At 48.0% G+C, this 14675-nt stretch overlaps 1 protein-coding gene across 1 annotated transcript in view; it reads right to left on the reverse strand.

Moving 5' to 3' along the window:
* Window positions 1–11918: 11918 nt before the first annotated feature.
* The window catches only part of LOC142574994 (arylsulfatase B-like), a 162639-nt gene continuing 159882 nt past the window's right edge, over window positions 11919–14675 (reverse strand). The window contains exon 11 of the mRNA XM_075683970.1: window positions 11919–12061. Coding sequence (XP_075540085.1) covers window positions 11933–12061 — 129 coding nt within the window. The 3' untranslated portion in view covers window positions 11919–11932. The remainder of the gene's footprint in view (window positions 12062–14675) is intronic.

Consider the following 14675-nt stretch of genomic DNA (forward strand, 5'->3'; position numbering starts at 1 on the left):
ATGCCGGTGACTGTGTCACGAAACATGTATGATGATGATGGCATGACGACGACGGCATTACGAGAGTCGAGTGACGAAGCTGGTGTTACGACGATGGCACAACCATGACGGTATTACGATGACAGTCTCACTAAGGAGGCATAGTAGCGAGTGCCTGACGATGACAGCATGACAAGAGCAGCATAATGACGATCAAAGGACGACAGGTATGATTACAATACAATGGCGAAGAAAGATTAACGCTTATCGAACGACGAAGGCGGTATGACAACGATGATATAGCGACATCTGGATGACGTTACTGTAGTGAGGATGATAAAACGGCAGGGTGACGACGAACAAATGACGACTGTTCCGTAACGGAGATGGCGTGATGATGACTGCATGAAGAGAGTCGCATGACAAAGCTGGAATGACGACAATGCAACGACCACGAACGACCACAATGGAACGACAACCACAACCACAGTGCAACGACAAGGCATGACGACCCCGAACACACGCCTAGTGACCCAAGCTAATAGACAACTTAGAGCATTGGGTCAGAGAAGGCGTATTAGGATAGAAGGCGGATACGATAGCATGACGAGTTCGCGAAGCTGGAATGACGACAGTGGAATGACCACAATGGCATTACGACCAGCGGCATATACCTAGAGGCCCGAGAAGGTACACATCTTGGGCCAATGGATCGGCGTAAGAGGCTGGATAGATAGATAGATAGATAGATAGATAGATAGATAGACAGATAGATAGATAGATAGATAGATAGACAGATAGATAGATAGATAGATAGATAGATAGATAGATAGATAGATCTCAAGATGGCTGAAGTAGACAAAGAATGCTATTCGCTTTAGAAAGTTGGAGTGACGAACATGTCGAGGGCATACATATGGCCCAAGCTATTAGGCAGCGTAGAAGACGTGACGACGGCGGCATGACGAGGGGGGGGGGGAGTCAATAAACCACTTATTTAGAATTACGGCGATGGAGCGACCGTGATGGTATAGAGACCATGACCACATACCAAGTGTCTCAAGCTGTTGGAGAACTTGGATCACTGGGTCGGTGAAATAGGAAGATAAGAGAGGCTCAAAACACTTGAAGTAGGCAAATAATGCTAACCGCATTAAAACTCGCAGGACGGTTACGAGTGTGAAACGCGAGTGTTTAAGCGTTAGCTGTTGTGTGAGCTAGGCGTTTTCGCTCCCGATCTCGAGTTTACCGATTTGTTTGCGGGTTTGCAGGTGCTATTTCCGCGGCATTTCTGTGAACGTTTTATAGCGCTCTTATTTTAGCTACTATGAAGGGCGCTGAATAAGAAGGTACCCAGGGTGCTAGGATAGAAGCTTGGGCGAGTTTGTCGTAGTGAATAACGGCGGTACTGCGTAGCGCGCGAAAGTAGCAAAAGACAGAAGAGTAAAGAGCGCTCTAGCGTATCCAGCGGTCGCGCTACTGCATTCCTCTCCGATGCTCGACTGCTCGCCTGCTTTCTAAGGAAACTATCATCGCCGAAGGCTCTATGACGACGACCGCATGCTGATGGCATGGTGATTCTGAATTGACGAAGCTAGTATAACGACGACGGCATGGTGACAATCGAATGACGACAATTGCATGACGACAGAACGACCACGACGGCATCACGACGACTGCATGAAAACGATTGCATGACAATTACTGGATGACCGCGATGACATGACGACGCTGGCAGGATCACGACTTAGTGGCGACAGCATGATTACAATGGAATGGCGAAGGAATGACGTCGATGGAACGATAAATGCGGCATGACGACGAGGATGTCATGACAATAAGATGAAGAGGTATGACGAATATGGCATGAAGATGGCTGTATGACGACGACGGTGTGATGATGATGACTGCATTATGAAAAGCAGATGTCGATGGCGTGAGATGGCGCTACGACTTCATGACAATAGCAGTGTGAGCGTGACGACGACGGTACATACGCAATGGCACGTACCTATCGGCATGTATCCATGGGAACTGCAGATTGCACTATCTCCGCGAATGGCCCACCCCTTCGGACGGCGCCAACGGCGCAAGAACGAGTGAAGAAAGGCTAATGCTTTAACAAAATTCGGAAATGTCGCATCGGTATTAAAGTCATTGGAAAGCGTGCATTGTAAACGGGTAAAAAGATCCATTGGTCAATGAAATGAATCCGGACCGCAGCAGCTTATCTGGAGAGATAGTTTTGATGCCTACATTAGGCATAACCCAATCGATAAGCGACGGGCACTACAAGCCTCATTCTTTTTTCTTTTACGTTGAATCCGCAGGTCTCACCGGACGTTAAGAGGGACTTAACTTCATCGGGACCTGTTGAATCTTCTGATTCTTCTTCCTTTCTTCCTTTTTTTCTTTCTTTCTTTATTGATACTGTCAGCCCTTTCTTTACAGGAGTGGAGAAAAAATAATAAAACAAGCAATGTCAACACATCTGATTGAGGCAGATCGTACGATACATCTGAATACAACGTACAAAAAAGAAATTGCATTGCATATACATTGTAATGCAGCAAGCAGAAAAAACCAATCAATGTACCTTGAGGCATGTAAAATAAGAACAGCATACACAGATAATAACAAAATCATAAAATCCGATGATTCAGAAAGACAGATAATTAACGCACCGCGCTCTCGGAATAAATAATGGCATGCAAACTACTCAGAAAATTATTTAAAGAGGCAGACTGAACTACGAAATCGGGAAGCATGTTCCACTTTTTTATCGTTCTGGGAAAGATGCTATACTTAAACGTGTCATTACGGGATACAGGAGGGGGAATATACATACTGTGGCGATGTCTCGAAGATTCATTAGATTCATCACTATTGACATCGAAGTTGTCGAGAGCAAAGAGGAGCCGCAGTTTGATCACGGAGGTGACGCAGCTGTGACCGGCGATGCCCCCCCAAGGTGATGATGCGCTGCTTCCCGATCTATTCGATTTCAGCGTTCTCAGAGACGTCGTCAGCGTGAGTGAGTTGCCCATGACGTCTAACCTACTGGAAGCGTACCGCCAGGAACCGAACTAACTTTTGTTCTTCGAGAAGCACTTGGGGATCCTCATTTTACGATCCTCCCACAAGTTCTTACGGCGTTTTAAACGTGGCACAATTAAACATTTAATCCCCAAGAGGTGAATTTTCCTTCCTAATAAATTGGATATATTTCTTGATATGAAAAATTTTCGCAAACTTGATGTCACTTCTTCTTTTTTCATATTTTTGTAACTTGAATTTCCTGGTGCCTTTGCTGCTCAGTCTTTGCTGTGTCGAAAAAGCACAAGGGCCCTGTCAAACCTTTCACGGTGCTTGTTGTTTGTGTCTTCATCATAACTGCACTTCTATAGACAATAATGACGGAAATAATTTGTACTCGTCTCCATGCGAAGCAGGGGCTCACCGTCGCGGTAGGTCAGTGACTATGGTTTTGTTGAGGATGATTGTTTATTGGCATCCCCTTTAAATTTGAGCCGTGACAAATGGTCCCCTAGCCTGCTTGACTTAATCGGGTATGCTTTACATAATTTTTGTTCAAACATTTTTGTATACATCTGCTTAGACTTTTTCTTCCCTCAAAACTTCTTTGTCTACCTTCTACCGCTACCTGCGCCTGTAACGGATTCGGTCGTATTATTCTCTACTCTGCTTCATTTCCAGCAATACTCTAAACGTCTCTAGCTTATCTCGACAGCTGAACGGTGGATGCTTCACTCCACTTTAAATCCAAGGGCTTCTGGAAGGTGTACGTTACCTAGGGTTCTCACTGGGTGAATCCCTGCGCATTCCATCGGGATGTGCTGAGGAGTCCCCGGATTTTTGCTGCAGCATAAGCACGCCTCATCTTGTTGTGAATATTTGTTCCGCAATGTTTTTGTACTTAGGCAGGCAGCTCGAGTTTCAAATAGCAAGCGACCATCCTTTGTGTTATCGTACCGATTTCCCCATCTAATTTCTTTCTTTCGATTCCTGTAAATATCCGTGGTATACTAATATATCTGTGAGCCTGCTTGCCATCACTCGACCGCTATGACGAACGATGCGCCATTTATTAAGGTGCTGATATGGGCGAATTGGAATTTCGAATCTGGAATCTACGCACTCTTTCGGGCGAAATGATACGGCTAACATTAAATGATAGGACGGCGTAAGAATGGATTGAAGAGCAAAGTGGGTGGCTGGTATTCTAATTAGGATTAACGGATTAATTGGATTTCGTTGGGCAAGTGACATAATGCGTAGCACACTTGGTATTAAGAGTAACACAATGGGTTCAAAGGGAAGGGAAAGACAGCCGTTGGCTGTAGGAGAAAGGTCGTTATGTAGGGTTCTATGGCGCAAAAGCACCCGGCGCTATGATGCGCCGACCACAAGTTGGTTGGCACTAGAAAGATTGCGAGAAGTGACATGAGGGCGTTTGCCGACGGCAGGTGAAGAGTCTGCTGGCAAAGGACACAGGTACGTGAAAATAGCGGGCAGGAAGTTTTTTTTATTGTTTAGCACATGTACTTGGGCCTAGTTTAGAGAGCACTCTAGTAAGGTTTACAAAGTACGCGACTGCTGTTTAGCCGCATATTGTAGCCACGTGGTTACTGAAGGGAAAGAAATAATTTATCGGTAGGTCTATTTGCGCATGTCTGGTATTCGCCTTTATATATATATATTGTAACGGGGGTTTATTCGGCTCATAGAGCAGCAGCGACAAACTCAGCATTAGCAGGTAGGGCGCAGCCAGCGAACGAAGCGGGTACGTGCCACGCAATGGCAACGGGGCTTTTCAGCCTGCCGATCGTCTTCGTCACAATCACCCCCGGAATTGAAGTGTGGTCATCCTGGCGACCCAGGAAGAGGTGGGCGGATCGTAATACTGCTTCAGCCGGTCAATGTACACAGTCTCTCGCCTCCGACGACGCAGATCGGAAGATGGCGATACGGGTTCGACCACGTAGTTCACTGGTGATTTTTGTGTAACCACGCGGTAGGGCCCGTGGTACTTCGGGAGGAGCTTGGACGAAAGGCTAGGAGCAGCAATAGGCGGGACCCAAAGCCACACGAGTGAGTCTACGGGGAAGGGGTGAGGGGGAGGATTGAGGTCATGACGTTCTTTTTGGCAGCACTGTTGATCAGACGTCAAAGAACTGGCCCGTTCTTGGCGGGATTTCTCGGCGTGCTGAGCAACCGTAGAAACAGGTGAGCATTCAGCAGGGTCCGGCCGGTACGGGAAAAGCAGAAAAAATGGTGAGAATCCGGTAGTGGCTTGAGAGGCAGTGTTATATGCGTAAGTGACGAACGGAAGTACAAGGTCCCAGTTGGAGTGGTCAGATGCAACATACATTGATAGCATGTCACCAAGAGTTCTGTTGAATCGTTCTGTTAAGCCATTGGTCTGTGGATGATAAGCAGTAGTAGTGCGGTGAATAATTTGGCATTCAGATAGGAGTGACTGCAGGACATCTGAGAGGAATACGCGGCCCCGATCGCTCAACAGTTCACGAGGTGCGCCATGGCGAAGAACGAAGTTGTTTAGAATGAACGAGGCGATGTCTTTTGCTGATGCGGCAGGCAAGGCGGCGGTTTCAGCATACCGTGTCAAATGATCTACGGCGACAATAATCCATCGGTTGACAGCGCCAGTAGATGGGAGAGGCCCGTATATATCAATGCCGACACGGTCAAATGGCTGAGCTGGGCAGGGAAGTGGTTGGAGAGGTGCGATGGAGACATGCGGGACACATTTGCGTCGATGGCAGGCAATGCAGGAGCGTACGTATTTGTGGACGAAGGTGCACATCCCTCGCCAATAATATTTTAGGCGAAGCCGTGTGTAGGTTTTTGACGGTCCGCCGTGACCACACTGCGGGTCAGAATGAAAAGCGGAGCAGAACTCTTGTCGTAGGTGGCGAGGCACTACTAAGAGCCATTTGCGGCCGTCATTGTGGTAGTTGCAATGGTATAAAAGTCCGTTCCGGATTGTGAAAGGCTGCGCCTGTCGGCGTAGCGCTCGAGGTGCCGAAGTTGCCGGAGGATTTGACAAAAAGTCGAACATCATGACGATCGATGGGTCTTTTCGTTGCTCCGATGCCATGTCCATGATGTCAAGTGGTGAGATGTCATGTCTGTAGGTAGGAGTGCTGCTGTCTGAAGGAACTGGGGAGCGCGAGAGGGCGTCGGCGTCAGAGTGTTTGCGTCCAGAGCGATAGACGACACGGATATCATATTCCTGGATTCGGAGGGCCCACCAAGCGAGGCGGCCCGACGGGTCGTTTAGGTTGGACAACCAGCAAAGAGCATGATGATCCGTCACCACGTCAAAGCGTCGACCGTAGAGATATGGACGAAATTTTTGAAGAGCCCATACGATAGCCAGGCACTCTTTTTCTGTTACTGAGTAATTGGCCTCAGGTATCGTGAGGGCAGGACTGGCATAGGCGACTACGTCTTCGGCATTAGTGTTCTTGCGTTGTGCGAGCATGGCACCAAGGCCGACACCACTGGCGTCAGTGTGAAGTTCTGTAGGCGCGCTGGGATCAAAATGGCGCAAGATTGGCGGAGACGTGAGTAGGTGACGAAGAGTCGTAAAGGCATCATCAGAGGCTTCCGACCAAGCAGAAAGTTCATTGTCGCCTTGGAGAAGTTGGTTTAGTGGTGCGATCACAGTAGCGAAATTGCGAACGAAACGTCGAAAATAAGGGCATAGGCCAATGAAGCTGCGTAGTGCTTTCAAGTTAGTGGGCTTTGGAAATTCGGATACGGCGCGAAGTTTAGCGGGATCAGGAAGAATGCCTTCTTTGGAGACAACGTGGCCTAATATAGTCAGTTTTCGAGCTGCAAATCGGCACTTTTTTAAGTTAAGCTGGAGACCAGCATTCTGGAGACAGGTCAAAACTTGATGTAAACGCCGAAGATGGGTCGGAAAATAAGGAGAAAAGATGACAACGTCGTCGAGGTAGCAGAGGCAAGTATGCCACTTCAGGCCACGTAGGATGCCGTCCATCATGCGTTCGTAGGTGGCGGGCGCATTGCACAGACCAAACGGCATTACAGTGAATTCATACAAGCCGTCTGGTGTTATAAACGCGGTTTTCGAACAGTCAGCGTCAGCCATGGGCACCTGCCAGTAGGCAGAGCGGAGATCTAAGGAGGAAATAAACTCCGCTCCTTGCAAACAGTCAAGTGCGTCGTCAATACGTGGCAACGGGTATACATCCTTTCGGGTAATCTTGTTAAGCCTTCGATAATCGACGCAAAATCGTATGGTGCCGTCTTTCTTTTTAACTAGGACGACTGGTGATGCCCAAGGACTACTAGAAGGCTGGATGACACCGCGAATGAGCATATTGTTCACCTGGTCATTGATAACGCGTCTTTCAGTCGCCGATACTCGGTAGGGACACTGACGAATTGGTGCATGGCTCCCAGTATCGATAGTGTGGGAAACAGTCGTTGTGCAGCCGAGTGATGTTGCTTGGTAGCCAAAGGGGAAGAGAAGCCTTGGAGGAAGCGAAGAAGTTCGTCGCGCTGCGTCGTCGTAAGGTCACTGGCAACAGCTGGCGTAAAAGAACGCGGCAGTGACTGAGGAGGCGATGCCTCGAGAGCAGCAAGATAAGTGGAGTCGTCCATCGTGTCAAATATTGAAGATGAGGTCAGGGGCTCTGCTCTGCCAAGGCTTTCCCGGCGGCGTAAAGCAATTGGTTCACCCGATGGGTTGGAGACGCACATGAGAGAGGCGCCAGCTTTGAACTCGAGGACAGCGAACGGCAGTGTTAGTGAACGGCGGCGAACTAAGAGTTCGGACGGAGCGAAGAGTACTGTGCCGTCATCTACAGATTCGTAAGAGATGCTGACAAGAGTGGAAGACCAGGCAGGTGTAACGGTGTCGTCTGAAACAGCAATTTTGCGACAATGGTCCTTATGGTCAGTGATAATATCGGTCGAAAACTGAAACAGCTCGATTTCAGCGCGGGCGCAGTCAATGATCGCATGATGTGTGGAGAGAAAGTCCCAACCTAATATGACGTCGTGTGAACATGATGGCAACTCGATGAATTCTATAATATAGAGGACCTCCTGAATTACGACGCGAGCAGTGCAGGCGCCGGATGGCTCGACGTGCTGCGCGTTGGCAGTTCGATGAGACAGTCCAGAAAGCGGCGTCGTCACTTTTCCGATCTTGCGGCAAATACGGGCATCTATCGCTGAAAGTGCAGCGCCGGTGTCGACAAGCGCTAGCGTCAATGTTCCTTCGATTGCGACTTCAATAACATTCTTCGGAGAAGTGTGAGGCCTTATACATTTCGCTGGCACCGCAGTTCTCGCCTCCTGAACTGCGATATTTAGTTTTCCTGGCGCAAAGGGCTCCGCCGCCGGTGCATGGGGGAAAGCGAGCGGCGGCGAGGAGAAGGTGAACGGCGAGCGGCGGAGAATGCGGTGTCGACGGCAGAAGGAGATTCAAAGGCGTCCGAATAGTTGCGGCGTTGTTGGAAACGTGGCGCATATGGACGCACATTGTTCGGGACGTTCGGTGTAAGCAGGCGACAGTGACGTGCCACGTGTCCAGCATGGCCACAATAAAAACAAATCGGACGGTTGTCTTCCGTGCGCCAATGCTCTTGAGGTCGTGCATAGTTCACGAGTGGACGGACTGGAGGGGATACGGGTGGGCGCAAAGGTGGGTGAAGGGGACCGTAGGTCTGTGGCGCAGGCCTCATCGCGACTTCGGCGTACGTCAGGGCAGCGGCCGTCGGAGCCTGTTGAAGAGAAGGCGAAATATGGTCGGCTACCTGCTCCTTGATGACAGATTGGAGAGCGGGCGCCAACGGAGTACTCGGCTGGCCGTGTGCAAGTGGAATCAAGGAAAGCTGACGAGCCACCTCTTCACGGACGAACTCCTTGATCTGTAGCAGCAGCGAAGTGTTTTCCGGGGCAGCAGCCAAGCTCGACATTGAAGTGGCCTGAGGTATAGATTGGCGGATGGCTACGCGTTGTTTGCGCAGTTCGTCAAAGCTTTGACACAGACTGACGAGTTCAGAGACTGTCGAGGGATTTTTCGCCAACAACATCTGGAAGGCGTCGTCTTCAATGCCTTTTAGGATATGGCGGATCTTCTCGGCATCAGGCATTGCGACGTCAACGCGATTGCAGAGGTCGACGACATCTTCTATATAACTGGTAAATGTCTCCCCGCACTGTTGCGCACGGCCACGCAAAAGTTGCTCGGCGCGAAGCTTGCGAACCGCGGGGCGCCCGAATACCTCTGTGACGTTAGTCTTGAAGGTCGTCCACGTCGTCAGATCACGTTCGTGGTTGCGGTGCCACACGCTGGCAAGACCACTCAAATAAAATGACACGTAATTAAGTTTTTTGGTGTTGTCCCAGTGGTTGTGGATGCTCACCCGGTCGTAGTCAGCGAGCCAGTCTTCGACTTCATGGTCTTCGGTACCACTGAAGATGGGTGGGTCGCGTTGCAGAAACGGGCCGGGGCAGACCACGGTAGTCACCGGGGCAGCTGGTTGTGGCGGTCCTTCTTCCGGCATTATGAAGATAGACTGCAGTGTCCGATTACGAAGTTCCAGAATTCTGGTTGTACCCAGCACCTCCACCAATTGTAAAGGGGGTTTATTCGGCTCGTAGAGCAGCAGCGACAAACTCAGCACCGGCAGGTAGGGCGCAGCCAGCGAACGAACTGGGTACGAGCCACGCGATGGCAACGGGGCTTTTGAGCCTGCCAATCTTCTTCGTCACAATATATATATATATATATATATATATATATATATATATATATATATATATATATATATATATATATATATTGTAGTACCCACCAGCTCCACCAGATTCTAATATGAATACAGCCCAAGAGAGCAGCAGGCAGCGTGTCTCAACCAGAGCAGCTTAGGCAATCTCGCGCTCGCGCCTCCCGGGCGACTGGCGATGTGGCTGCGGTGGCGGGCATTCCTCTTCACTACAATTCACTACAATACTTCACTCTTCACTAGAATACAGAATGAATATATATATATATATACCGGTAACCCATCCTTTATTTAACCATTATTAAAAATAGCGCTCATGTATTTCGACTTCCCTCCGCTATGTCCGAAATTTTTGCGCCAAGCACTATGCGAGTGGTCGTAGCAACACGACCGAAACTCAGCCCTGGCAGGAAGTAAGTGGCAAAAACTTTTCATCATGCCTGCGCATTTTCGCTGACGACTGCATTATCTATCGTTCTATTAACAGCTCTGATGAACACCTGATCCTCCAAAATTATCTTAACCAAATGACTAATTGGTGTGACACCTGGCTAATGACTCTATATTCAAAATGTAAATCACCCGCAAACGCACTAGCGTGGACTATTGCTACTGTATTAAAAATGTCCCAGTATCTTGCACTTCATCATCTAAATAACTAGGCGTAAATCTTTCAACAAACCTCTCCTGTACTTCTCACATTACCACAATCTGTGCCAGTGCTTCTCGATCACTGGGTTACCTGCGTCTTAACCTTCGAAACTCATCAACACTTATCCGCAAACTGGCATTTCAAAAATTTGTTCGCCCTCGACTTGAGTTCGCCGCTCCAGTCTCGTCTCCCCACCAAAATTACTTAACAAGCTGGAATCAATCCAAAACAGAGCCGCACGTGTCATTTCCCGGGACCATGGCTACCATTGTTGCGTAAAATAAAGATTCACCTTTCACTACTGCTACTAAGTAATCATCGCGACATAGCCCTTTTGTCATTATTTCATAAATACGCCCACCACACAAACAAACGCTCCCTACATCTAGAAACGTCATTGCACACGTCGCACAGATTGCACAATCATCATATCTTGACGCGCATCTATGGTAAAACAGAATCATTTAACTCGTTTGCAGTTCCACGTGCCATTCGGCTTTGGAACAGCCTCCCCGATAACATAGTTAGGGAAACCGACCGTGAAAAATTCAGGCACTCACTCAACTCGCTTAGCTCTTGTTAACAATTGATATCACACTAACTGTTCTCTGTTATTTTTTTCAACCTTTTCCTTGAACTGTAATATGTTTGTTACAAACTCATAGAGTTGCTTTTTATTGTACTCATATACAGCTGTATGCAGCTAATACGTTTCTCTAATTTCTGGGCTGCGCACTTGGCTGATGTTTTTTTTTCTTCTTCTTTACCTTCATATTGTTACTTGATTTTATGTACTTACTTGATTCTATGCACCCTTTACTCAATCCCTATGTAGGGGCCTTGTAAGGTATTTGACAAGTAAATAAATAAATAAATAAATAAATAAATAAATAAATAAATAAATTCTCCGTCCTCAACAGCCATTGGAGTACTGTGATGATTGTGATCTCGACCACCCGGATATCCTCAGAGGCTGAGGCGCGCGGCTACATATATATACACGTATAGATATGCATATATATGTAGCCGCGCGCCTCAGCCTTTGAGGATATCCGGGTGGTCGAGATCACAATCATCACAATACTCCAATGGCTGGTGAGGACGGATAATTTATTTGTTTATTTATTTACTTGTAAAATACCTTACAAGGCCCCTACATAGGGATATATATATGTATATATATATATATATATATATATATATATATATATATATATATATATATATATATATATATCAGCGGCAGCCACCGAATATCGTTTCTCCGCATGGTCTGACACTACACGACGACGGCACAGGCTTCAAGTCTTCAATGAAGGTTTAATACGAATATATGCATCGGTTTGCCCACGATGTAGACAGCTCGAGAGCGAACTGACAGCCTAGTCATGGGAACCATTGCTGAGGGGAACAAGGGGCGCTATTGTTTTCGCTGCCAGCGTCGGATGCGCTTTCGCGTCAAAAGTGCGCCTCGATTCGAGACCCGTACTCATTTCACCCACGGTGCCCAGACGCCGTCGTGGAACTTAGGACTGCCCCGAGGATCGATGGTGTCATCTACGGGCGGTACGACGGTCTTGTTGTACACTTCCAGTCTCTCCAACAGCATCGAGAAGAGCTGCACGCAATAACGATGAATTAGTTTGTCGCACACGGAAACACTGCGGAAACCTGTGCTCTTGGATAAGTATATCAAAGCGCACTAATGAAAACGTGGAATAATAAAAGGGCACGCATAGTAGTAGCTGAAAGCTGTAATCAGGTGCCGCAGACAGAAACGTTAGATGCCATACAATAGAATTTTATTTATATCAGAAATATGAAAGAGGCTGTGGGTAAAAGCTCTTCCTAAAAACAACTTGACAGATTTGCACGAGACACAATAGTAAACGGTGACTAAATACAAAACACACCAGATAAGTCGAAAAAGAAGACTACAACAAAATGCGTAGACTTGCACGCATCGAAGGATATAAACGTAACGTTAGAATTCGTAACTACTCAAATGGAAATGATTTATTTACATCGAGAAAAAATGATAAGATTTTGTTTTGTAATTAAAGGCGGTTCGCAAATCGCCAAATTACAAATCCACTATAGCAGCAAAATGCCAGGCGACATGATGCAATGGTAGCAGAGTGGTAATGTTTCCACCGGGTCTTCGGAATCGACGGAATTGTTGCAGGCCAGGTGAAGGAAGCATTTCCGCTTATATAGAAGTTCACTGCCAAACATGCGGCAGTTACTTGTAATTCAAGAAGAGGCACAAAACAAAAATATCCCGCATTCCTCATGTGCAGTCTGACATGCAAACCGTAGAAAAGTCTTCTAGTGATAACAGACATTTCCCAAACACATAATGAATGATCACAGTTAGCAACAAAAAAAGAGTTAAAAAAACTGACGTTTCGCACAGTTTTTCACGACACACAAAGTGTGGTCCATTTTCTCGAGTAGTTGCTGCTGCTTTTTGCGTGCACATTTTACCTCGAGTGAGGATACTTTCTTCTTCAATTTAGTTTCTTTACCCTTGATGGACACTAAGCGCGAGTAGTTGTCGACTTACAGCCACAGTCTCTCGCAGCAGTTTTCACGAGGATAAAAATAATTGCGGGATGCTTACGAGTGTGTACTGGGAATGTTTTTGCTTCAGGCTGCAGTGCCGTCTAGAAGTTTTCACTCCCGACTTCGAGCCCGCTTGCCGGAGAAACCCAGACAGGTTAAACCTTGAGAGGGCGCTGGACTCTAGTTGTCGGTGTTCGAAATCTGACAATTTCATCTTCCGTGCTAGGTGTTGTTGAGCACGGCGGCCATTCAGAGGGGGGATGCCTCCCCTGCGACATGCAGTTGTCACGCCTCACGCTACGATTCTTGGCACCTGTCAGCAGCCCAAATTGCCCTGTCCATGCTGGAGTGAAGGTCCGTGCAAGGCTACGCGTCTTGTCACCTCTGAGTCGCATAAACAGGCACGACCACGCCGGGGTTCGGAGTCAGCGTGCGTTCCCTTTACTTTCCCTCTTTGCGCCCAGTGATGTGCGTGCGTTTCCGACTGGGCTCACCGAGAAGGGCACCAGTTCACCGATAACATCGGCGCACCGAAAGGGGTAACCAGCTCACCAACGCCGGCATTGGTCTCCTGATGACAGCTGGATCCTGACGCCGGATTGGTGGAAACCATGAACAATGATGGGGGTACGCCACCGCACCGAGCGTGGTCATGACGCCTACTTTGTATGCGCAGGCGCTGCTCCTATCGTCAATCACCTCGGCTGCCTTTCTCGGTGGAACCTGCCCTTCCTCATCTTTTGCTCGCAACTGGAATGACACCGCCTGCCAACTTCCCCTGCCTTCGGACCAACCATTTCAGCCTCAGGCCCGCCACTTCTAACCCAAACCGTGCTTTTCGCCTGGCGAGCAACTTCTGGCGCGGGAGACTCGCTACTTAAGCAGCCTCCGGGGAAGATTTCTCATCGCGCGTCCGGCTTGCAAGGAAAACGTTGTACGCCTATGCGAAACAAAACAACGCCTCCACTTTCAAGATACGCTTCGATAAACTTCAGATGAATGATAGGCAGTGCTTTATGCGAAGCATACTAGCCGCACAACCACGCTCTTCCTTGCTGCGCCGCGCGCGGCCGCGTAGCTACCATATGACGTCATAACAGCTGCAAAAGCGGAGGCTCAACTCGTGCGCTCGCTTGCGGCCGCGTAGCTACATAGCCGGGTCTCAGCTCGTGCGCTCGCCTGCATGAGTTGTTTCTTCGTCTAGCCGAACCAAGTATAGCCAAGCAACAGCAGTTAACCAGGCTAAACAGTGGTTCAACAACTAAAATAAAGGCTAGTATGCTTCGCATCCTGGGCTTACCCTTAGCTAAGCCACGGCCACTTTTATGACGTGCAATCAGACTCAGTTTTACAAGTTAAATCATAGCTATCACTTCAGGCTTGCCCAGCACTCTCCTTTCCCTCCCAGCCGCTACTAAACCCTGTTGAAACTTCACGCAATCACATACTTTCTGTTATACTGGCTAATGTACGCAGTTACATGTCAAAAAAAGATACCATTGAAGCCCTTCTCGACGATAATAACACAGACATGGCCATTTTCACCGAGTCTTGGTTAACTCCTGACAAAGATAGCACTGAGCTACTGCATGCAGATTCCCCCTACACTGTTTACAGACGTGATAGAAGGGAACGAAGGGGTGGTGGCGTTCTTGTCTTCACGATAA

The sequence above is a fragment of the Dermacentor variabilis genome, chromosome 3 (genome assembly GCF_050947875.1).
Source record: "Dermacentor variabilis isolate Ectoservices chromosome 3, ASM5094787v1, whole genome shotgun sequence".
NCBI lineage: Eukaryota > Metazoa > Arthropoda > Arachnida > Ixodida > Ixodidae > Dermacentor > Dermacentor variabilis.